Source organism: Sus scrofa, chromosome 15 (assembly GCF_054392235.1).
Source record: "Sus scrofa isolate SSC_HxYL_T2T_F1_AM1 chromosome 15, Sscrofa_HxYL_maternal_Yorkshire_Landrace_v2.0, whole genome shotgun sequence".
In the NCBI taxonomy this organism is placed as follows: Eukaryota; Metazoa; Chordata; class Mammalia; order Artiodactyla; family Suidae; genus Sus; species Sus scrofa.
The window spans coordinates 78,776,940-78,802,547 of NC_139397.1; the positions used below are offsets into that span (position 1 = coordinate 78,776,940).

The following is a 25,608-nucleotide window of genomic DNA, read 5'->3' on the forward strand; positions in this document are numbered from 1 at the left end:
TGACCCGTTTCTTATAAAGACTTTCTCATAGTCATTTTTCTTCCTATTGATGAATTTACTAACTCTGAATGCAAATATTCCTCTTTATCCTATCACCTTCCTAACAAATCTCTGTGTAACTGCTCTCCTAAAAGGCTGTGCCTTTTCAAAGATAATGGAAATGTTTTCGACCTTGTATTGTATCAGTTGATCGTTGATAATCAAATTTTCATTTGAATACTGTATTTGTGAGCCATCTGAAACACTGAAATCTGCACATGACAGCAATCATACTATTCAAAACATTCTCAAACACATGTCACTATGAGGAAAACTACCCACCCTGGAGTATAGCTATTAATGTCAAACAGATTGTCATCTGAAAAAAACAAGAATGCATCAAAATCAGCTTTGGACAAAGTACAGCTCTATGAAGAAAACACCAGGTTTTTATGTGCAAATGTCTGATTAAAATGTTTAAAGAATGAGTTAGCAAGGAATCTGTTCCTGGTCTCTCTCCACAACCCGAATATTGTTATAATGAAAAGTTTTAGAGTTAAAGGATTTTTCATCATAGCACACTAAGATTTTACCAAAGATGTATTTGCCCCAGTTTCTAGTAAACATTATAAAGAAATGTTTAATTTCTAGCTCGGGCGGAGGGCTCTATTTAGCCTATCAAAGCACAGACCTGTTATAAACTCTGGGACGCTTGCCAGAAATCCCCCCCTCCCTCCCCCCCGCCGTAACTCTTAGTAAAGATCGTACCTCGAAAGCACTGTGCCTTGCAAACCACGCAGATTTTAGGCTCCCACTCCCGCCTACAGAGCTTGGCCCCAGCGGCTTTTGCAGTATCCCTCATCTCCTATAATTCAGACTGAATTGCCACCACTCTATCATTCCCACCACCGTGTCACCATCATTCTCAGCTCTCCAGAGCTCAGCATCGAGCGTCCCTCAGCCCCTGCAAAAGTGAACTCACGGTGCCACCCAACTCCCAGCCCTGCACACACCCACTAACACTCTCCTACTCCCTCTGCTGCAAACTGCCCCCCAATTTGTCACCCGCCTCATCCCTAATCCCTTGCCCACACGTCCTGCAGCTTTTTCTCTTCTTGTAGATTCATCCCAACACACCTGTCTACCCCTAAGGCTGCCAGACTTCAAGTGCCCACGCTGCGCCCTGTCCCGCGCCCCCTCAATCAACTGGCGCTTCCACTCCGCCCAGAGGAAGGTCAGTATGCTCATAGAGCCTTCTTCCCCTACCCGGTGCCCACCCACAGACCGCCTCTGACTCCCACCCTCCCGAGCGCCGGGCAAGAAGCGCCTGTCATACCTGCCGAGAGCGCGGTGGCCGTGGAGAGCAGCAGAAGAACCTGCCGGAGCGCGGAGCGGAGCGCTCGGGTCATGGCCATCAGGCGCCGCGCCCCGGCTGCGAGGCCCCAGAGCGGAGCGGGGCGGCCGGGGCAGCGCGGGCCGCTTTGAAGTTCCCGGGGCGCTGGAGCGAAGCACAGCCCAACACCTTTTTGAAGTGTGCGCTCCGCTCTAATCCGCGTGGGCGCCCTCCTCCCCTGACTCCCCCATCCCTACCCCTTGCGGCTGGCGTGCGCGGAGCTCCTGCCACTGGCCCCCACAGTCGGGCTGGCAGGGGGCGGTGGGGCGACAGAGCCCGCCCCTGCCGCGCCTCCGCCCCCTGGGCCCTCTGGCAGCTGCCCGGGGCCTGTCGCTGTCCCGCAGGCGGGCAAAGGCTGCCCGCTGGCAAGGCAGGGATATCTCCCAGAGGCGGGGCGGGGGGGTGAGGGGTAAGAAAGGAAGTGGGGTGGCGCGGAACCCGCAAGATTGTATACGCTGGGAGAAGAGGGAAAGCCCTGTAGAGACTTTAGCAAAACTTAAACCCGCAGCAATTGCTTCTGGTGGTCCGTTCGGTAATCTCCTACAGAAGATCCACACGTCCGGGTCTCTTGATACTCATTTGTCACCAATGTCCTAAATGTTTTCTAACTAGAATGAGCCCTGAGACACCCTGGGTATTCCTGCCGGACTCCTCACACCGCCACATCCTGGCTTTGCGAGCGTTTGTGGACGGGCGCCCTCTCTGTCCAGCCCTAGAAATAACCAGTTGTCCCACAGCCTCGGCTACTTACAGGTTTGGTTTAATGCACTTGGTCTCTAATATCGCGCCTTCAGGCTACCCTCCCTCTATGATTGGCTACAGAAGCTGTACTACCTGCGCCAGATGATGTGGTCGTCCTCAGTGTGTAAGCCAGGTTTGGAAATGGAGGACCGGTCCACGGAAAATATCTCAGCAACTACAATTTCAGCAATTGAAAAAATGAGGGGCGAGTTAGAATCATACATAAGGTTCAAGGGGAGGTAAAGAATGACTTAAAATATTATATTAGAAACTTAAGTATTTTTTAAATCCCAGGGGCATAATATCAAATGGTTGTCCCTCTCATGTGGATTGTGTTTGACAATATAAGGGCAGTGTTACCAATTAATAGAAATCAGCCTAAATTCAATACACGTCTGTACCCTGTACATTAGAGTGAAAGGGATTATTTTAAACTGAAGAGCACAAAAAACCAAGGATCCAGTACTGATGTTATTGCTGCTGTTAGGGTGCTCTTTGAAAAGTGGTTGTCATATAAATTAATTGCCTTATAGTAAGTGATATTACTTGCTTCTTCACCTAGTTTAGCTCTAAATGGTGCATGTTCTTTCTGAGGCTTATGAAAGACCTACGTGAAATGATGTATACGATTGACTTCATTGAAGAATCACAGTATTGGGGGTGTGATATTTGTCGAAATTTTCATGCATGATGGTGGCAGTCTGGAGGAGCTCACCTCTGCCATCACCACCTTGGCTGAAACAAAACATTCCTAAGCATAAAAAGACTTTGTTCTCATTTCATTCTGGATCCAAGCAAACAAACAAACCAAAAAAAAAAAAAAATGGAGTTGTGGAACAAGACTGAGCCCTTCCAGACACCCACAAAACAGATGCTTTTTAAAAAAATGCAAGAAAATGCTAGAACGCATTATATTTTGGCTGACTTGACTTGCTCATTATTTGTCTAGATTAGGATCTACCATTGGATCATGAGATTTGGAGCCTAAGAAACAGGGCCTTCTTCCTCAAAAGTAAGTGAGACTTCATTCCTCCTTATTTCTTAGAACCATAACAGGATTAAAAGGGGTAGTAAACATGAATACACTATCAAACCACAAAGCATGACACTAATATCAGATAGTTACCTTCCATATATTTATTTTGTCTCTTGAATACAGTAAGCAATGTTCCCACCAGTTGGAAAGCTCTTACCTTCTAAGAAAGCAAGGTTATCATCCTTAGAGGTCTGTTATTGAAGGATTTCAATATTCTACACAAATTCCACACTTCCTCTTAGTCTAAAGGTGCACTGTCCACTATAGTATCTGCTAGCCACATATGAAAAGTGAGCACTTGAACTGCGCCTAGACCAAATTGACATATGCTGTAAGTATAAAATGCATGCTGGATTTCAAAGACTTAATCCAAAGTAAGAATGTAAAAAACATAGTTAATAACTTTTTTTGTAGGGCTGCACCTGTGGCATACAGAAGTTCCCAGGCTAGGTGTTGAATCGAAGCTGCAGCTGCCGGCCTATGCCACAGCCATAGCAACGCCAGATCCAAGCCGCATCTTTGCCCTACACCACAGCTGAGGTCAATGTCAGATCCTTAATGCACTGAGCAAGGGCAGGTATCAAACCTGCATCCCCATGGATACTAGTCAGATTAGTTTCCAATGAGCCATGATGGGAACTCCAATAACTTTTGTATTGCTTACATGTTGAAATGATAATATTTTGGACATATTGGGTTAAATAAAATATATTACTAAAATTTATTTAAACTATTCCTTTTTTTTACTTTTTAATATAGCTATTAGAAAGTTTTAAATTAAACGTGTGGCTCACATTCTATCTGTCTTGGACAGTGCTGGTCTAATGAATCCTGCTCAGATGATAGAAGATCATTACCTTTGTCTGAAGCACAGTATAAAAAAGGTAGCAGTTGTTAAGTGCCTTACCAATCATTTACCGTAGGTGGCCAGCCTATGAAGGAAGCATGAACTTTTGAATTCTTGGTGCAAAATTCTGTGATACAACAAAAAAAATGTTAATATGTCAAAATCTAAATACTTAATTTGTAGGGTTTTTTTGTTTTTTGTTTTTTGTTTTTTTCTTTTTATGGCCGTACCTGCAGCATACGGAGGTTCCCAGGCTAGGGATCAAATCAGAGCTGCAGCTGCTGGCCTGCGTCACAGCCACAGCCACACAGGATCCAAGTCATGTCTGCGACCTACACCACAGCTCAAGGCAACACCGATGCTTAACCTACTGAGCGGCTCCAGGGATTGAACCCACATTCTCATGGGTGCTAGTTGGATTCATTACTGCTGAGCCACAACGGGAACTCCTGTAGGAATTTTTTAAACAATGCCTTCAAATACCATTTCCCTCTGTCCTAAGTGCATGTTCTTCTTCCAACATCAGAACTTTGGAAGCTTTTAAGTAAGGAGTTAGCCACTATCAATGTTTTGAATTCCAGTGACTGGTAAAGTACATTCTTAGGCAACAATAAATATTTCTGATATGCTTGGGTCCTTAATGCCATCTTTTGGGCAACCAAGAAAAAGAGCTTCATCCTTATAATATGCCCAATTTTTGCTTAATAGAGTATACTTCATTGCACACACACACATAAACATACCTGTTGAAATTAATCCAGTCTTAATCCAATATCTTTTTTAATGAACTCATTAAGAAAATACTCTTTCTGGAGCACATTGAATGACTCCTGTTATTTAATGTAAGCTGTGCAAATGTATTGTTCAAGATATGATATAATATAGTATATCTATCATATTTTTGTAACAGAAAAAAATTACATGTGAGGTTTTTTTAAATTTCACTGGGAAGAAGTTTTCATGCAAATATGTCTCTCAAGATTTAACCTTCCCCCTAACCCTTAATCATCTTTTTGTACATATTCATTACCATAGCAACATTACATCATGACTGCCGATTCTCATCGCCACAGGAAAACAAAAACAGCAAATAATTCAGGAGTTCATAACCCATCAGCACAACAGACTTTGGGTGAGTAAATCTTACATAACCAAGGGAAGCAGGTATAGGACTTTAAACTGTAAAGATTTGATACTTTTGCAGAATAACATTCCAAATTAATGACAAATAAATGTATAATAACTGAACTTTGAAAAAGATTATTGAGTGTGGTTGTTTAGGATTTTTTTGTCATACAGGTTTCTTTTATTATCATTCTTTCCAGAATCATGAATGCCACGCATCTTAATTTCTCATTTCATCTTGGAACATGAACTTATCATGGAACAAAGCATATGGTGAGGAGGCATATTACAATAATTTGCTATATAATATCAACATCTAATCTTTTCTCGTTTTACTGCATTTTTCCTTCTCTAAACTCATATTTTCTCTGAAGAAGTGCATGACACTCTCATCTACACTTATCCCTTAATCCCAGAAACCTTTTTTTTTTTTTTTTAATTTTTTTGCTTTTCAGGGCCACCTCCATGGCATATGGAGATTCCCAGGCTAGGGATTGAATCGGAGCTGTAGCTGCTAGCCTATGCCACAGCCGCAGCAACACCAAATCCAAGCTGCATCTGCAACCTATACCACAGCTCACAGCAACGCTGGATCCTTAACCCACTGATAAAACCTGCGTCCTCATGGATGCTAGTCAGATTCATTTCCACTGAGCCACATGAACTCCAATCCCAGAAATCTTTGCGTCGAAGAATCTTGGTTTCACTTCAATTCTTCTTCTCCTTCTGGTGTTAATTCCATTCCATGAAAACCATCATGTGCTTTAGGACCTCTGTTTGGATTCTACAATACATACCTTCAAAGTGTCTACTGCATAGGCATCTCAGGTCTCATAAAGAAGAAAAATAGTGACCTTCTCTGTGGACATGGATAGTGGGGGGATATCAAACAGTTTCTTAGCTCAACTGCCACTGCTAAAAGCTTAAAGTCTTCTTAAAGTATTAACACTTAAATATTCTCTAATAAATTCTCTGTTTTTAGCACTTTCCAAAATGGCTGCAGTTTCCTGAGTTTTTTTAAGTTTTATTGAAATATAGTTAATTTACATGGTTGTGATAATTTCTGCTGTACAACAAAGTGACCCAGTCATAAATATACACATATCCATTCTCTCTCAGATTCTTTTCCCACATAGATTATCACAGAATACTGGGTAGAGTTCTCTGTGCTGTACAGCAGGTCCCCGTGGGCCAATCATTCCACATACCTCAGTGTGCATAGGCCAAGCCCAAACCCCCAGTCAGTCCCTCCCATCTCCCCACCTGTCCCCTTTGATAACCATAAGTTTTGCAAAGTCTATGAGTCTGTTTCTGTTCGTCAAATAAGTTCATTTGTATCCTTTTTTTTTAAGAGTCCACATATGGGTGATATCATATGATGTTTGTCTTTCATTGACTTAGTATGATAGTTTCTAGGTCCATCCATGTTGCTGCAAATGGCATTGTTTCATTCTTTTTATGGATGAGTAATATTCCATTAAGTATATGTAACACATCTTCTTTATCCATTCTTCTGCTGATGAAAATTTAGGTTGTGTCCATGTTTTAGCTATCTTAAATAGTGCATCAATGAATATTGGGGTGCATGTACCTTATCGAGTTACGGTTTTCTCTGGATAGATGCCCAGGAGTGGGATTAATGGATCATATAGTAGTTCCATTTTTAGTTTTTTGAGGAACCTCCATACTGTTTTAAATAGTGGTTGCACCAATGTACATTTCTACCACCTGTGTAAGAGGGGTCCCTTTTCTCCACACTCTCTCCAGTGTAGACTTTTTCATGATGTCATTCTGGCTGGTATAAGGTGATACCTCATAGTAGTTTTGCTTTGCATTTCTCTGATAATTAGTGACATTGAGCATCTTTTCATGTGGTTTTTGGCCATCCATATGTTTTCTTTGCACTCCTTCACTGATTTTCATATGCTTTTAATACTATTAATATGCTTTTTCCAAAAATTCAAACTTTGTCTGTTTTCCTTTCCACTGACTAATGTCAGTGTGCTGATCTGATTAGCTGCATACAATACAGGTTCTATCTCTTAAAGACAGGTCATAGATTCAGTTCCAAGCCACCATTATTTGGATCATTTCCTTAGAATGGGCCTATAATTATACTCTCCAAGAGTTAGGTCACAAGGAAGTAAGAGAGTTAGATGACTCAGTACAAATTCATCCTTTCCTGGGTAAATCACTCAAAAAGAATAGTTATTTTTAACCCTAGACAAATACTTTGTTCCCCCACACATACCCTTAGCACTGTCCCTCTGTTTCATCTTTTACATCCAATTAATTAGCAGTTTCTATGGATCTAACTTTTATAAAATCTCTCAGAACGTTTCACTTCTTTCTACCTCACTGCCACCATCCTATTTCAGATCATCATTGTCTTTTACTTAAAATGTCAAAAATGCCTCCCTTCTCTGAGGTTTACTCCTCTCCAATCTAGTCTTGCAGAAGGATCTTTTTATAGCATAAATATGACCATATCACTGAATGCTACCAAAGACATATTGCTAGTTCAAACACTGGTGGTTCTGACATTGGCAACTGAAATCAGCTTAGTACTAATAAGTACTCAATAAATACTTACTGAATGAATAAGTAAATGATATTTAAATCCTTCAACCATATTGCCCCAAACCTGCTTTCCAGGTATATGTTCATCTTTCCCTCTGCTCCCCCACACATTGAAGCTCTATTTGTTGAACAAATGAGTTAGCACAACTATAGCAGTACTCTTATAACTAAAGGTTTGCCCCCTTTTGTATTCACATTGCCAAACCAGAGACCGTAGTTTGGGTAAGTACAGATAATGAAAGTGAGTGTCAAAACTGAGTGAGTAAACCTTAAAAGGGATCAAAGAATGTGTGGCAAGGAACTCTCTAGCTTGGGGGCTAAGTCATCCCAGTAAAAGACGTTTGAGCTCTATATCAGTCAAGGTTTTGGTTTGCAAAAAAAAGGAAACCTACCTTAACAAATTTAAGCAGGAATTACATTTATTAAGTAGCTCACATCTTCTCCAGGAAAAAAAAACAAAACAAAAACAAAAACATGAACTAGGCTTGGAAGTTATACAGGCAGGGTACAATATGCCAATCCTTCTACAGTACTGGCTTGGAGATGTTCTGCCCTGTCCCCCAGTGGGCACAGACAGTGCATCTGTCACCATCAACACCCTGTGCCTGGAGAGTGGGTGATTCTATTAAGATCTCTCCTACTGCTGCATCTGAACACTACTGCTACAGCTTTCTTCACCCTAACTGTAGCTTCAAGAAAGGATTGGGAACTGAGCATCAGGGGTATTTTAGACAGGGGTAGGGATATGTAAGGTAGGGAATTCCCTCCAAATAGAATGAATGTTCAAAAGTGATGGTGGTCCAAAAGGATGGCAAGCTAGAATCCAGAAGCCTGGGATTCTTATCTCATTTTTCCAAAATTTAGGCAAGTTACTTAATCTTTACAAATTTAGAGTCAAAAATTAAGCTTTTAAACCTCTTATAAGCCCTATTTAGCCACAACTTTTCTACATTTTATATTCTTCACCTATATAAAATGGGGAATGGGGAAACATGACTGCAAGATTTATTTTGTGAATGGAATACTCTTATATGATTCTGAAAATATGTGATAATTATGTTAATACTATTATTATCACAAATTGGGAATAATAATATTTTCCCATGCACAAAACCTTTGATAATGAGATAAAAAGTATATGAAAGCCTTTTTTAATTTTCAAAAAAGTTGGACAAATTCAAGGAATAGATTTTTAATCACTTTGTGGGAAAGAAAATAATACTTAAATATAATTAAAATTTACAAGGATTAAGTACTGTTTTTGATGAAATTCTTTGGAAAATGCTGGATGTTTTTTGCCTTTTCTGTTATGATAATAAATGAGGTTTATGTACAAATATCAGTTGCCATGAGTGACCTGTTTCCAAATGAAAGAGACCACATGATTATCTTTGTTCCTTTCTATTTGTCTGTTTATTTGTCTTGCAGGGCATTTCCTTCTCTGTATTTTTCAAAACAAAATGTTAAGATATAAAATGAACAAAATAGGAGTTCCCGTCGTGGCACAGTGGTTAACGAATCCGACTAGGAACCATGAGGTTGTGGGTTCAGTCCCTGCCCTTGCTCAGTGGGTTAACGATCCGGCGTTGCCCTGAGCTGTGGTATAGGATCCCGAGTTGCTGTGGCTCTGGCGTAGGCCGGTGGAAATGGCTCCGATTCGACCCCTAGCCTGGGAACCTCCATATGCCGCAGGAGTGGCCCAAGAAATAGCAAAAAGACAAATAAAATAAAATAAAATAAAATAAAATAAAATAAAATAAAATAAAATAAAATAAACAAAATAAAAAGGATTGCAAATGTCAAAAGCCCTAAAAATATTTATCAAGAGTACTTACTTTCTATCTCCTAAGAGTAAGACTCTTGACTGTAAACTCAGAAGTTAGGGATTCTTCTGCAACCTAACAGAACAAGAAACCAAAAAGAACAATGAGGGAGTTCCCATCATGGCTCAACGGGTTAGGAACCCAACTAATTTTCCATGAGGATGCAGGTTTGAGCCCTGTCCTCACTCAGTGGGTTAAGGATCTGGTATTGCTGTGATCTGTGGTATAGGTCGAAGACATGGCTTGGATCCCACATTGCTGTGGCTGTGGTGTAGGCCATCAGCTGCAGCTCCAATTCAACACCTGACCTGGGAACTTCCATGTGCTGGAGATGTGGCCCCAAAAGGGGAAAAAAAAATTAGCAGTGATAGAAAACTCCAGAGGAGCAGAGTTGAGAGTGACATGAAGAATGCTGAGAGAGCTCAAAAAAAATCCAAACTCAATTACTTCCGATTGGTTATCTCTGTGACCCAACAGCTTTTACTATCCTGCTGCCAGGTAGGGTACTTGTCCTGTGAGAAGAGCCCCAACATGTGTCTTGGTCTCAGAAGTTCATAATAAGTCATTATCAGCCACTCATTTCCTTTGAGGTGACTCCCACATTAGGATTATCAGCTCTAGAGCAAACCATGATGCCGTGGAAGATGGAGTACATTATTTTATGGTGCTCCCCCTTCTCCTTATCTGCTGTTTGGAGATGTGAAAATACATGATACTTCTATTTATGAATTCTCTGGGAATCAGATTCTTCTTAAGAAACTCTGCTGGTTTGGGGAAAATGCCACTCAATACTTGGATAAGCTTATGAAAACCAAGTTGGCTCGTAGCTTATCCCTTTGCACTCTGGGCAAACAGACTCACATCCGGTTGAAAGTGTATAGGTCTCACTCCAAATAAAAGAGGCAAAGTAAGCCCAACTTGATATTTCTAGCCTCTCTTATTTCTCATACTGTTTCCCCCTCTGTCCTTCACAAAGGCCTACTAATCTCCCACTCATTCCTCCCTTTCAAATAAGAAGGGTTTTGAAATCATATGGTTATTGGTTGATACATTATATTTCAGAATGAGCACAAATCTATCCAGCTACTGCTATAGCTGGGTGTTTGTGTTTTGTGCCTTTAAAATTTTGTTTTTTGTTTTGTTTTGTTTGAAGAAAAAAAAAATTCTTATAGGACTTCAGAAAACAAGGAAATTTGAGGGCTATGGGAAAATTTGCTAGAAAGAAAACTATAAAGATATTCCTCTAAAGTGACCAGAATCATGCTCAATAAGTCAAATCTAATATCTTCTGAGGCTTCAATGGAGAGAATATTGTCATGAGGGAAAGAGGTGGATAGATAAACAATTCAATAATCAACTCTGCTACCACCGCATGGGCCCAGAGATTGGGGACATAAGGGACATAAATAGAAGAAAATGTTCACCTGTAATACTCCAGCTTAAATGTGGAACATAGCTCCTCTAAATTCCTAGTACTAGAGTTGACACAGGGCTGGAGGAGTTCAACAAACTCCACTTAAAGCTCAGATATAATAAAAAGAGAAACAAAACCAGATGGAAACCTACAACCAAGCAACATAGTTCCCAAAATATGGTTTGTTCATGTTTTATCTTGATGTCAGCTAGAAAGGCTCTTCCCCCCAGCTCCAGGCTCATGTCCCCACAGCCTGTTGGCCAGAGGCCATCTTTAATCAGAGGTAGCTGACCTGAGAGAACAATAGACCTTCCCTCTTGTCTTTCTAAAGCCCCTGTTCTAAATGGTCATACTTTTCCTAGAATTCTCCTCTCCACCTCATCATTTACTCCAGGAATATCCAACTCTAAAGTGAGACCCCACCTCCCACCCACACAGGTGTGGCCTTACCATTCACGGGAGAACCGTATCAGAATCCAAAGCATCAAAAGAGGCACACAGTTAGGTGTATACATATGCACACACAGGTAGCAAGGAACCCAATTCACTGCAGCACCAGATGATTCTCTTTGTGGATTACTGACAGTATACAATCAATAGGAGTTTCACTGCAGAGAGTGGCCTGTCCTATCACCCTGCTGCTGCTATCTCTTAAGAGGCTAAGCCCAGAATACAAGAACAGAGTCAGGTTGGATGTGGATGGATACTGAATTTGAAATTTGATGAAACATGTATTAGAGCTGGGGAAGTGGACAACCTGCTGTCATCTGCTTCTTCAAGGTCCTGAAAGACACAGTAGCAAATTCTTTTGCTCTTAGGATAAACAAAATGGAGAACAAGGACTTTTTCATACTCTTTCATAAACCTCCAATGTCAAAGTATCTGATAGTACATGGCATAGAAGTAGATGGAAAATTTGTTGTTTTCTGTCTTGATTTATTTCAGATGGCTCCCACAAAGCCCCAAAGTTTCAATTTAGTTTTAAGTTTTATGGGAAATTAATTCATTTTCGGTGTGTGTATCAAAGCACTACGGCTAACAGCCTTCTTTTCTTCATTCATTCCATAAATGGAGTGAACATTAGGGGATGGAAATGGTTTCTTGAAATTTGAGTCAAGAAGACCTAGATCCCAGCATCTCCTTTTTTAACAAAAATCTAAATAAATTGACATAATTCTTCAGAAATAGTTTTTGACTGCCTACAGCATAGAGGGCATTATTCCATAGTCCTAAAATACACTGGAAGATAAATTGGTCCTGTTGTTTCCAAAAAATGGGCTTATTTTATTGAGATTTTTGAATGATTGCCTTCTCTACCATTTCATAACCATGTGACTATGGTCAAGTTACTCCTTAGGTCTCCATTCCTTTCTTATAAATTCTCACTGGGCTGTTGTGAGAATTATAGTAGAATTAGTATGGCTGATGATTTAAACCCCTCCTTCTACACTGTAAACACTTGGTAAATATAAATGCCTGTCCTCTTATTTCCTAGTTTTTTACTAAAAAATGCATTTAAAATTGAGTTTTCCCAAAATGAAATAGAAATAGTAACATTAATGTTTAATTATTTCCACAAGATAAAATCATCTAACTATTTAGAGTGGTATTTTGCACCTAACTCACACAACTGGGTCATCAGTTGTTACTTAATTCACCCAATACCTACTTTGTGCAAAGCATTATCTCAGACACTGGGTATATAGTGTGAAAAAGAGAAATGTCATCTACTTTTTTGAAATGTATGTCAAACAAAAGAAAAATATCTTAAAAACGAGTTACATAATTAATTAAATTGTGAGAAGTATTAGAAAGGGCAAATATAGGGTACTATAAAAATTACAATGGGGTGAAGCTGTCAGAAGTAGCAAGAAAGTTTCTCTTAAGAGGTATGTTGAGCAGAGTTTGAAAGTAGAATAGAAATCAGGTGAGGAGTGTATGTGTGAGGTTGGGGGTAGGGGAAACTTAAGGCAAGAAGGCACTTGATTTTGGAGGAATCTGAGTAAGGCCAATGTGGCAAGATGTGGAATGTGCTAGAGATGAGTCTGAAGAAGTATTCACATCAGGTGGGCGCCTTTTAGGACATATTAAGGATTTTTATCCTAATTTTTAAAGTAATGAGAAGTCACTGAAACTTTTCAGTAAAGGGAATGACATGATCGTATTGGAATATTAAAATATCATTCCAGCTTCTAATGTGGAGAATGGGCTGTGCCTAGGCAAGAGTGAAATCTAGGTCACTAGCAGGAAGGATTACTCAGTCATCTGCCTGGAAAAAAAAAAAAAAAAAAGACTTTTGGCAGGAACCAATTTTGGCAGAGGAGATAGAAAAAAAGAGAATCGTGTTGAAGGAGGAGGGGAAGACAGGAAAGGAGAAGAATGATTTGGGGTATCCACCAGGGTTCTGATGCCTGCCTTGGGTGGGCCATTCACTCAGAGAGGGAACACTGAACAGAGTCAGGTTGGATGTGGATGGATACTGAATTCGAAATTTGATGAAACATGTTAGAGCTGAGCAGCCTGTATAGATATGAAAGTGTGGGATTTGAAGATTGAACTTGGTGAGAAGCAAAAATTTGAGAGTTCCCTTTTTATGCAGGAGGTACTCAAAACCAAGGCTGTGGATAAGATTTGCTACATAACATTTTTACAGAACAAACATCCACTGTAGCCATCTTAAGGTTTTTCCTCATATATATTTTTTAAGTCTCCCAGCAGAGTTCATAATTAGTTCAGCCTGACTTAAAATGTTTTCAAGAATCATGCGTTATAGCACCAAGGTTTAGACTCTTAACCAGTCACTTATTGTGACTGATTAAGAAAATCCAAAGTTCTTTCCTGAGAAAATGTTGACTCTATGCTTAAATACTAGCATATTACATAACTCCTGTGCTGGTGTGTTGATCTTTTGACTGAGATAGACTTCACGTTCATGTTCTCAAGAGTACACAACTGGGAAAGAACTTTGCTCCTTCAAATTGGGTTTAAACCATATGGTTTTCATTTGATTCACAACACGAAATAGCGACAATATAGCTACTTCTCAGAAAATCCAATCACGAATGAAATAAATCCGTTTTTGCTAGAGAAAATATTTGTGAAGGAAAGGGGAAGCAAACTACAATTCTCTACTAAACTAATCAATAAGGAAACTGTTTGTCATTGAAAACATTTGAATTATTTTAATCTGCTACATTGCCATAACTGGGGATCATTTCCTTGTACTTTTGAAGCCTAAGGCATTGAAGAACAAATATTTGTGAGGTTTTAAAGTTCTGTCTCTTTTTAGGCTTGGAGTGGTAAAAAAGGAAGGAGAAAAAGTTAAATTTTTAACTTATATTCCTCTGTGTTCCACAAAGAATTTGAGATGCTTTACAAGAATTCATGGGATTAGGGAGTTCCTGTTGTGGTGCAGTGGAAACAAATCTGACTAGTATCCATGAGGATTCAGACTTGATCCTTGGCCTAGATCAGTGGGTTAAGGATCCGGCGTTGCCATGAGCTGTGGTGTAGGTCAAGATGTGGCTTGGATTTGGTGTTGCTATGGCTGTGATATAAGCTGGCAGCTATAGCTCTGATTCGACCCCTAGGCTGGAAACTTCCATATGCCTCTGGTACGGCCCTAAAAAGCAAAAAAAAAAAAAAAAAAAATTTCATGGGATGAAATATACATGTTTATTTATACACACACACACACATACCCACATATAGGAAAAACACAAATTGGAGTGTATAGCTATGATTGAGGATGAGGTAAAAATCCAAATATTCAGGCCAAAGACCCCTACATAGGCACTAAAGTTGAACTGCAGATTTGAGTCTGAAGCTTTGGCTTTGAGTAAAGGGATACATCATTACTAAGGTATTTTCTCTCTCCAAATGCAATTTATTGCTTGAGGTTTTGTTTAGAAGACATTGAAAGGTATATTTTAATTTTCTTTTTTTTCTTTTTTTTTTTTATGGCTGCACCTGTTGCAAATGGAAGTTCCCAGGCCAGAGTTCAAGTCAGAGCTGCAGCTGTAGGCTTACACCACCACTACAGCAATGCCAGATCCAGGTTGCATCTGTGACATATGCCACAGCTTGCATCAATGCTGAGTCTTTAACCCAACTCACTGAGCGAGGCCAGGGATCAGACCTGCATCCTCATGGACACTGTATTTTTTTTTTTTCCCACTGTACAGCAAGGGGATCAAGTTATCCTTACATGTATACATTACAATTACAGTTTTTCCCCCACCCTTTCTTCTGTTGCAACATGAGTATCTAGACAAAGTTCTCAATGCTACTCAGCAGGATCTCCTTGTAAATCTATTCTAAATTGTGTCTGATAAGCCCAAGCTCCCAATCCCTCCCACTCCCTCCCCCTCCCATCAGGCAGCCACAAGTCTTTTCTCCAAGTCCATGATTTCCTTTTCTGAGGAGGTGTTCATTTGTGCTGGATATTAGATTCCAGTTATAAGTGATATCATATGGTATTTGTCTTTGTCTTCCTGACTCATTTCACTCAGTATGAGATTCTCTAGTTCCATCCATGTTGCTGCAAATGGCATTATGTCATTCTTTTTTATGGCTGAGTAGTATTCCATTGTGTATATATACCACCTCTTCCGAATCCAATCATCTGTCGATGGACATCTGGGTTGTTTCCATGTCCTGGCTATTGTGAATAGTGCTGCAATGAACATGCGGGTTCATGTGATGGACACTGTATTTATTGAGTTCTTTAACCCACTGAGCCACGATGGAAACTCCAGAAAGATATATTCTAAAATACATTCAAAAATATTCCTAAAGTAAATGCAGTATTAGATTTTATATATCTATTTTTGGCAGTATTCTTCAACTCAGGACTAGGACATTTCTCCAAAAACAACTCAATAGCAGCAATTCTGTGAGGTAAGAGAAGTGGAAGGAAGATGGTTCACATGGCCCAATATGTGACTTTGTGATGACTTGACTTAATCTACAGCTAAAATCTGACATAGTTGACATAGCTAAATGACTGACTCTTTACTGTTTTAGATTAGGTATCCTAAGGGAATCTGCTTAAAGCTATGGATCTCCAGGAAAACAATCATTGTATGCATGTGCACGCATGTACACAATGTAGCATACAAATTCAGATGGTTCACTAATTTTTTAGTGCCCAGGTTGGAATATGGGATCTTAAATGCCAATAAAAAATGTATTTAAAAAATTAGAGGTACAGTGAAGGAATGCTTAAGGGTGTGTGTGCTGGCATCAAACAGACTTTGGTTTGACTCCAGGCTCTGCCACTTGCTAGCTGTAGAGCTTTAAGCAAGCTACTTAGCTCCCTAAGCCTCAGTTTTCTCATCTATAATACTAGGTCAATAATATTGTTTAACTCATAGGGTCATGGTAAGGATTTAATGAGATAATGCATATAAAGGGCTTAGCACTTTGTCTTTACCATAGTAAGGGCTTAATTAATAGTAGCTGTTAGTTACTATTAGTTCAATTAATAATTAGTTGAACTACTATTTACTAGTTACATTGTTTCTATTTCCCTAGATGACTGAGAACATTAAAGAAGTGGCAATCAATTCACAAAACATTATGCTAATATGGAAATGTAGACTATTTTTTTAGGAAGAATATATATAATCTTTTGTCAAATTTTCAGTGAGGTTTGTGAGTGAAAAATGTAAAGACTAGCAAAAAGCAAACGCAAGTAGGCTTTGTTCTCTGTGAAGGTGCTAACTCACAGCCACTCTTCTCCTCTTCATTTTGAAAGAACACTCACAAATTCAGGGTGAATATTTATTCTTTTTTTTTTCACTTTTTGGGGCCACACTCACAGCATATGGAGGTTCCCAAGCTAGGGGTCAAATCAGAGCTGTAGCTGCCAGCATAAACCACAGCCACAGCAATGCAGGATCTGAGCCGCGTCTGCAACCTACACCACAGCTCACAGCCACGCCAGATCCTTAACCCACTGAGCAAGCAGGGATGGAACCCACATCCTCATCGATCCTAGTCTGGTTTGTTAATCGCTGAGCCACAAAGGGAACTCCAAAAATATCTTATATGTTGTTTCTCTAGGAGACAGTACTGGTCTCATGGGTCACTAAGCTCTTTTAGTGATCTGATTCTATTTCTGATGAATTATTGACCTCAATGCATGTAATCCACCTCTTAGATCCTTGGATGGGTCAAAGGTACATTAACATAAGAAGTGATTGAAAACTTTCCAAGTTACTGAATGATGCAAAATTATTTTGAATTTGTTCCCCAAATGCCAATGGTCATTACTGCTTCACTGTTTTTGGCTACTCTCTCTTTTTCCATTTCCTGAGTTATTTCACCCAATGCCTCTACTGTCCTATTTTTTATTCATTTGTTTTGTTTTTGCCTAACAAAGACTTTCCATTTTTGTCCTTTTTTTTTTCTTCTTATCTTTTTTTTAATTTTTATTATATTTGATTTACAATGTTCTGCCAACTTCTGCTGTACAGCAAAGTGACCCAGATATACATATATATATATATACACATCTTTTTCCTCACGTTATCCTCCATCATGGTCCATCACAATTGGTTAGCTATGATTCCCTGTGCTGTACAGCAGGATCTCATTGCTTATCCACTCTAAATACAACAGTTTACATCTGCTAATCCCAAACTCCCAGTCCCTTCCAGTACTTCCTCCTACCCCTTGGCAAGCACAAGTCCGTGAGTTTGTTTCTTTTCTATAGATAGGTTCATTTGTGCCGTATATTAGATTCCAGATATAAGTAATATCATATGGTGTCTGTCTTTATCTTTCTGACTTACTTTATGTAGTATGAGAATCTCTAGCTCCATCTATGTTGCTGAAAATGATATTATTTTGTTCTTTTTATGGTTGAGTAGTATTCTGTTGTGTATATGTACCACATCATTTTTTGGGTTTTTGTTTGTTTGTTTGTTTGTTTTACTTTTTAGGGCCACTGCTGAGGCATATGGAGGTTCCCAGGCTAGGGATCTAATCAGAGCTACAGCTGCTGACCTACGCCATAGCCACAGCAAAGGCAGATCCAAGCTGCATCAGTGACCTACGCCACAGCTCACCACAACGCTGGACCCTAAACCCATGCCTAACTGAGCAAGGCCAGGGATCGAACCCGCAACCTCATGGTTCCTAATCAGATTCGTTTCCACTGTGCCATGATGGGAACTCCTATATGTACCACATCTTCTTAATCTACTCATCTATTGATGGACATTTAGGTTTTTTCCATGTCTTGGCTACTGTGAATAGTGCTGCAAAGAACATAGGGGTGCATGTATCTTTTTTAATGAAAGTTTTGTCCAGATAGATGCCCAGGAGTGGGATTTCTGGATCATATGGTAGTTCTATATTTAGTTTTCTGAGGTACCCCCTACTCTTTTCCATAGTGGTTGTACCAATTTACATTCTCACCAGCAGTATAGGAGGGTGCCCTTTTCTGCACACCCTCTCAGGTATTTGTTATTTGTAGTCTTACTAATGATAGCAATTCTGAGCATTGTGCAATAGTACGTCATAGTTTTGATTTGCTTTTCTCTAATAATTAGTAATGTTGATCATTTTTTCATGTGCCTGTTGGCCATCTGTATGTCTTCTTTGGAGAAATGTCTATTTAGGTCTTATGGCCATTTTTCAATGGGTTGTTTGATTTTTTGCTGTTGATTTGTATGAGTTGTTTGTATATTTTAGAGATTAAGCCCTTGTCGGTTGCATGGTTTGCAATGATTTTTTCCCATCCCATAGTTTGTCTTTTTGGTGTTTTTTATGGTTTCCTTTGCTATGCAAAACTTGTAAGTTTGATTTGGTCTCATTGGTTTATTTTTTATTTTATTTCTATTGCCTTGGGAAACTGACCTAAGAAAACATTTGTACAGTTGATGTCATAGAATGTTTTGCCTGTATTCTCTTCTAGGAGTTTTATGGTGTCCTGTCTTGTGCTTAAGTCTTTAAGATATTTTGACTTTATTTTTGTGCATGGTGTGAGGGTATGTTCTAGTTTCATTGATCGTCCTTTTTAAACTTAGCATTTGCAGTAAGAATATTCTTTTTATGTTGACCAAACAACCAATCAGGGTACATCTCTAAATCTTAACTCTTTTCCAATGTTTATTGCATCATGCTCAAAGATTTTTTTGTTTGTTGCTAGACATGACATGTTTTATTTTATTCTTTTCCCAATTCAGAACCATTCTGAAGACTTGAGTCTCCTTTCATGCAACCAAGAATTCCATATTGACATGAAAATGTAAAAGCCTTAGGAATTGGAAACCTCCCCAAAGCCTTACAAAATTAAGGTTCAAGATGAGACCTGTGGATGTAGGGGTCAATAAGCTTTGCTTTCTGCCTTGCTAGGGTGTTTCTACATTATGTGGCTCAAAATAAAAATCATCTCCAGGGAATTCCCCTCCTGGTGCAGTGGCAATGAATCCGACTAGCATCCATGATGATGTGGGTTCCATCCCTGGCTTTGTTCAGTAGATCGGGGATCTGGCATTGCCATGAGCTGTGGTGTAAGTCACAGACTAGGCTCAGATCTGACATTGTTGTGGCTGTGGTTGTGGCCAGCAGCTGTGGCTCCAATTTGACCCCTAGCCTGGGAACTTCCATATGCCATGGGTGCTGCCCTAAAAAGCAAACAAGCAAACAAACAAACGAACAAACAAAACAATCTCCAGCTCTTGCCAACGTTATTTTATTTTTGTTTTATGATCATAATTTGTTTTTAACAATTTAAATAGTATAGGCATGGATTTCTTTGATCAAGTAATTAGTTAATATTTAGACAATATCCTCACTGCAAACAAACAAGGCCCCTTATGAGTATCTATAGTAAAGAAAAGATGCTAGGGGTGTGGGCTGATGCAGTCATACATTATCCCAAATTATTTTTACTGCAGTCTTGTAAAGACCATTGCCCTTCTTATTCTATAGGTGAAGTGGACTAAGGCTCACAAAATTTAGTGACTTTCCCTTTCTCGTTGAGTTTTTTTTATTTTTAACCCTTTTGACTAGAAAGCCCTTGTTTCTCTAAGAAAGAGCCAATTAATTCCATCAGAAACAATGAAGGAATTTTATGAAATTATGTTTTTTTGAGCCCCTGAAGTTTCTAATTCAGTAGATCTAGGTGGAACTTGGAAAAATGGTAAGGACTTGATTAATGGTATCTATTGTTAGTTATTAGTTATGCTCCTTCAGTTTTTCTAATAAGACCAAGAACATTAGAGAAGGGGGTATTAATATTCAAAGCATTGTGTGAATATGCAAATGCACATCTCTCCGGGAAGCGTTCCATAACCTTGTTCAGATTCTCAATGAGGCCCTTGAACCAAGAAAGTTAAGAACTACTGGATAGAGGCAAACACAAGCGGGGTTTGTTCCTTTTTTTAATGAAGGTTTCTATTCACACCTGACTACACTTTCTTCACCCTTAAGAATACCAATGTGCTTAGGGCAGGCATGTTTATCTTAAATACATTTTGATATATTTTATATACTCCATTTTACATTTATTTTTATGTATTACATATATAATTTTTGTATTTTATACACTCTAAACTCTTTAAGTCACAAAATATCTCGAAGCATTTTTTATGACAAACACTTTGGACTATTCTGTTTTTCATACTAATGCCTCTTTATCCATCCCATAGCCCCTCAGAATTTCTGAAGTCCATGAGATTCAGATTCACAGCCAGGTTTGGGAACAATTAGTATTTATTGAACCTCTTGGTGTTAACACTAATCCTGTTTATTAACTAAAACCTCTTTATTAACTAGCACCTGTTGGTGACCTGAAATAATGTTTCCCTAAACATATATCATATTTACAAAGATACTAAAGCAGTTTTTAAGCAGAATATGTCTTACTACCACAGTTAAATTCAGGATAATGATCACTTTTACACATCTTTTATCCCCCAAGCTGTTTATAAATATGAAGACCTGACCATTAGGAATGCCATCTTGGTGTGAGATAACACTCATTATCCTAGCACTAGGATCCATGCTTTGAATTGATTTCTAGATGACATGCAGCACACACCACTGATTACTACTCCATTGCTCATTATCTGCTTCCTTCTGATATGTTGGTTACAATGTATCCAGCCCCATGGAATAAATTATGCTTGATCTAAGTCATTCCCTTTTGTCAATGATTGGTCTAGTAGGAGGCATATGACACAATTCTTACTCATCAACTAAAAAATTAGAGGTGAGCAGTCTTGGCGTTTGTTTGGTAGATCACATTGTCATAAAGAACTAAGGTTCTGTACTGGTCTCAACTCTGCACAGATAATGTATACCTCTTCTTCTCCTTCTTTTTTTTCTTCTTCTTTTTTAAGGATTTAGTGATCTAAATCCATATACTGATCTAAATCCATAGTTAACCATCAATTGTTTTCAGTAAAAGCATAATGATTTCTGTCAACTTCAAAGTTGGAATTATCCAGAGACACTTAAGAATGTCTATTAAAACAGGATAATTTTTAAAATAATATCTGCTGAAAAGTGATGTCTATTTAAAATGATACCTATTAAAAACTAATTAATTTCATTATCTGTATGATCAAACTAATCAGTTTCCAGTGAGCATGGCTAACATAAAATGGTTTCTTGATATCTTGAAAGAGGGTATGTAGGCAAAATAAGGAAACAGATACCAGACATTACATTGAATAAAACATTCTATACAAAGCTAAACTGTTGAGAAGTTGATTGCTGCACTACAATTGTAAAATATTCTGTCGTTTCTTCAGATTAGTGAGAATCCTGAACAATTGATTTAAAAACAATATGAAATGCTACAGACAATGTTTAAAAGAATAATTTATTTACACTACTCACAATGATTAGGGCTCAAATAACTGTCATGGTTTTAACCAGGTCTCACGAATGCTTGCCATTTTACGAGCACAATGTCACTGAGAGGACTCCACCAGACATGTTTTCCTTCAATTCACCTTGGATGATTTTTTTAAAACACTGCAAGCAAACTTGACTCTAAATGTATTCAGATGCTTATATAAATGCTTTACATAATACAGTACATGTGAGAAAAATAACATCTACTCCTCTAGTCCATATTATTTTTTCATTATTTTCATTTTGTTTTGTTTTTGCTTAAGAATGCTTTCCCTTTCCCTTACTTTTAAAGATTCCAGCAAAAAGTCCTCATTGAGAAAACATACTGAATATTAGGTATTTCAGGGCAAGGCCAGTACCTAACCAGAAAACATCTAATCTGTCATAGAAGAGGATCACTTAAATTGTTGAAGTAACTGGAATGAAAGTTCTCCTTCCCATTCTTCCACTTAATACTGTGTATTTTAGGAGCAAACTATTTAACCTGTTATAACAATTAACATGTGTTTAGTCCTTGCAAAATAATAGAAATTTTACCAAGCATTACAAAGGGGTTCTCTCCTTGAAACAATGTATTATCCCTCTTAGGGACTTACTATTATTGGCTTCATTCTCACATCAGAGAACTGAAGCTCAGAATTTACAGCTAAATTCAAACAGCTAGGAAGTGCTGAAGCCAGGATTTGAACCTTGGCAGTGTGATTACAGAAACTAGACTTAAATACACTGCCTTCCTGCCTCTCCTAAGCTCATTTTCCTCTTGTATGAAATTCTAAGAGAAATATATTAACAAGATGATTTCTAAGGTGATTCTACACTTTAACATTTTTTAACATCTGCATTCCCAGGTACCTTGCCCTTAAGCAAAATATAATTCAGCAAGAAAGATAAATCTCCAATATAAGTAGATATATACTACAAGGCTATCCATAGTAAAAATGGCAAAGTTCAATTTAATAAATATTAATTCAGCATTGCAGATGTGTCAGATGTAGTTTAGTTATGTAGTTGATGATACATTGTGTATTTACACATATATGAATAAAATAATCTAGATGGGAAAGATTCCAGTTTGGGGAGGAAATGGCAAATTAAAATCACCATTGAAACAAATGTCATGATGGAGATATTCTTTGACTCATATGAGGAAACCCAAGGCATTTAATCCATCCTGAAATAAAGTGGGAGGGAAAAAACATTAGAAAAATTCTCCTCTGGAAGAGGTGCAAGCTGAGCCCTAACTGGATAATAGGGTCCACAGGAAACAGAGAGGGTGAGGGTTGGAAAGTGCAGAAGCAAAGCCACAGAGCAATAGGACAGAATGACACATGTGGAAAGCAACAAATACTTGCTGCTATTGGAGCTTCATATATGAGGCAGGATATAGTGGATGAGCAGATTAGAGAAGAAGACGGGGCCACATTTAAATATTTTATTTATGTATTAATTATTTATTCATTCTCTTTAGGGCTGTGCCTGCAGCATATGGAGGTTCCCGGGCTAGGGGTCCAATCAGAGCTGCAGCTGCTGGCTGGTCTACACCACAGCCACAGCAACCCGGGATCTGAACCCCATTCTGGGACCTACACTGCAACTTGTGACTATGCTGGATCCTTAACCCAATGAGGTCAGGGAGCCTGAATCCTCATGGACCTATGTTGGGTCCTTAACCCACTGAGCCACAATGCAAACTCCTTAAATATTATTTTTAAAAAGCACAGATCCTAACCAATTGGTCATGGTTAGTAAAGCAAACTGCACATGTACCACCTTTGTCCCTGGCTATGCCCCAGGTAGGCATCACTAACAGATCTCCAATCTCTTCACTGAACCTGGTCACAATCAGATGGTCCTCAAATCAGTGCTCTAGGCAACTACCATTAATAGACTACAATTTGCATTCAAGATGGAGTCCATCTGCCATCCCAGCTGTAGCTGAAAGGCAGCTATCCAGAAGCTCTTGTTGGGCTAGCTGTATACAGTCAATAGAGTAACTTGTTAAAAATATAATTACAAATCTGGTACACCTAATAGAGTCCCATTAGAGTACTACTATTTAGAGTTCTGATAGTCTGTATTTTTAAGAACTTCCACAGACAATACTTTTGTGCTGCCATGTTTGGGAATTTATGATGCAAAACACTTAGGACGAAAGGAATGACACAAATCCAAAGTTGCAGAGTGGTGGCCCATAAGCTAAATTTGGCTTTCATATGTTCTACAGGCCTGGCTAAGTGGTTTCTATATATTATATTCTGTATTTCTATTTTCCAATATTTAAAAATCGAAAAAGAATCACATAAGATCAGAATTTTTTTTTTTTTTTTTGCTTCTCCTTAAAAATTAGAAAATCTGCAATGCTAGACTTCCATTGCAACATGATAACAACCAGCTGGAACTGAAAGAAGCTGCCTCTTTGGGTAGCGCATGCATTTACTATTTTGTCACAATCCTCTTCATTCCCTGATATCTCCCTGCTACTGCAGATGCATATCATATCACTGCTGTTTACCATTGTGTTTTTACTCTTGCTTTGCTTATGCAAAGCATATATACAGACCAGAGGAAAGTAAAATATTTTTTAAATCTTTGTCAAATGTAGGAAAACAAATGACAGACCAAAAAGGCCATTCTTAGAGGCAGAAAATTTATGAATATTAGGGCATCAATTCTTTTCTCGTGAAATTTCAAGAAATATTAACAATGTTCTTGTGCAATGACTTTGCCAAACAACTGTAAGTGTGTTTCACAATTTTCATGATACCAGGGAAGTTTTATTCTGCCGGCTTTTCTTATATATTAAAGAGCAAAAGTTCAGTAGGATTGCAGCACAAAACGAAAGTCCATCCCAGAATGTGACACTACTTGCTACAGTGCAGAATTTAGTATGAGGGGGCTAGGTGTAGTTTGTCAGCAAAATCACCTCATTATAACCCAGCACCAGCTCTAATGAGAACCGTGGCATTATTTTAAAACACATGCTGTGGTGAAGCCAGTCCTAAATTTAGCAGTTGGTGAGCAATCCTGTTATTCACGCTGATTATATGTGATCTCATAATTGGTTTTCCAATTGTATTCTGAAAATATAAATTATCTTAGGCAAGATTTTAGAAGTAACGATTCCATTGAACCTCATGGCAAGCAGTACTATGTATGGATAACCATGATGTCATTTTTGTTATGTTTTAGATATTCAAGCACTTGAATACATTCTAGTTATAAACCTTTACACCACAAAGAGATATAGAAAATAAAAAGTGAAAATCACCCATACCGTCTCTCCTGCCTCCCCATTTCTTCCCTCTACCCCAAGGAGCCCACTCTCCTTATGAGAAGCACTCTAACATTTCTGTATGACTTTTTCCAGACTTTCTCTTACATAACTATATACCAGATATAGACTTTTGTCTGAAGGACTTCTTATCACTTCTAGAATCATACTCTATATTTTGTTCTACAACTTGAATTTTCATATAATGATATGTTAAGGAAATCTTTTCTTATCAAAATTTACCACATGATTTTTAACCATTATATAGCATTCCATATCAACCATTCCTCTATTGATGGATATTTAGATTGTTTCTATGCTTTCTCTATGATATGGCAATTAATTCTCTTAATCGTATGTCTTAGTGCACACGTGTGTAGAAAAGATGTATGGGAGTGGCATTTGCTTGTTCAAAGTGAAAGTACAAAATTTGTTTTTTTCTTTTTGGGGCCACACTTGCAGCAAATGGAGGCTCCCAGGCTAGGGGTCAAATTGCAGCTATAGCTGCCAGCCTACACCACAGC

The 25,608-nt window shown here is 38.6% G+C and overlaps 1 protein-coding gene and 1 long non-coding RNA gene across 4 annotated transcripts in view; one reads left to right on the forward strand and one right to left on the reverse strand.

Moving 5' to 3' along the window:
- The window catches only part of ACVR1C (activin A receptor type 1C), a 76,671-nt gene extending 75,104 nt beyond the window's left edge, over positions 1-1,567 (reverse strand). The window contains exon 1 of one of the 2 annotated variants that reach the window (XM_003133418.6): positions 1,316-1,567. In XM_003133418.6, the coding sequence (XP_003133466.3) occupies positions 1,316-1,394 (79 nt within the window). In that variant the 5' untranslated portion in view covers positions 1,395-1,567. The remainder of the gene's footprint in view (positions 1-1,315) is intronic. The other variant, XM_013984145.3, reaches the window with a different exon arrangement.
- Positions 760-25,608, forward strand: part of LOC106506249 (uncharacterized) — a 40,161-nt gene continuing 15,312 nt past the window's right edge. The window contains exons 1-5 of one of the 2 annotated variants that reach the window (XR_014830459.1): positions 760-1,213; positions 1,985-2,125; positions 3,063-3,125; positions 5,032-5,128; positions 5,322-5,394. This is a non-coding gene — a long non-coding RNA (uncharacterized LOC106506249). Of the gene's footprint in view, positions 1,214-1,984; positions 2,126-3,062; positions 3,126-5,031; positions 5,129-5,321; positions 8,175-25,608 lie in introns of those variants that run through there. The other variant, XR_001301435.3, reaches the window with a different exon arrangement.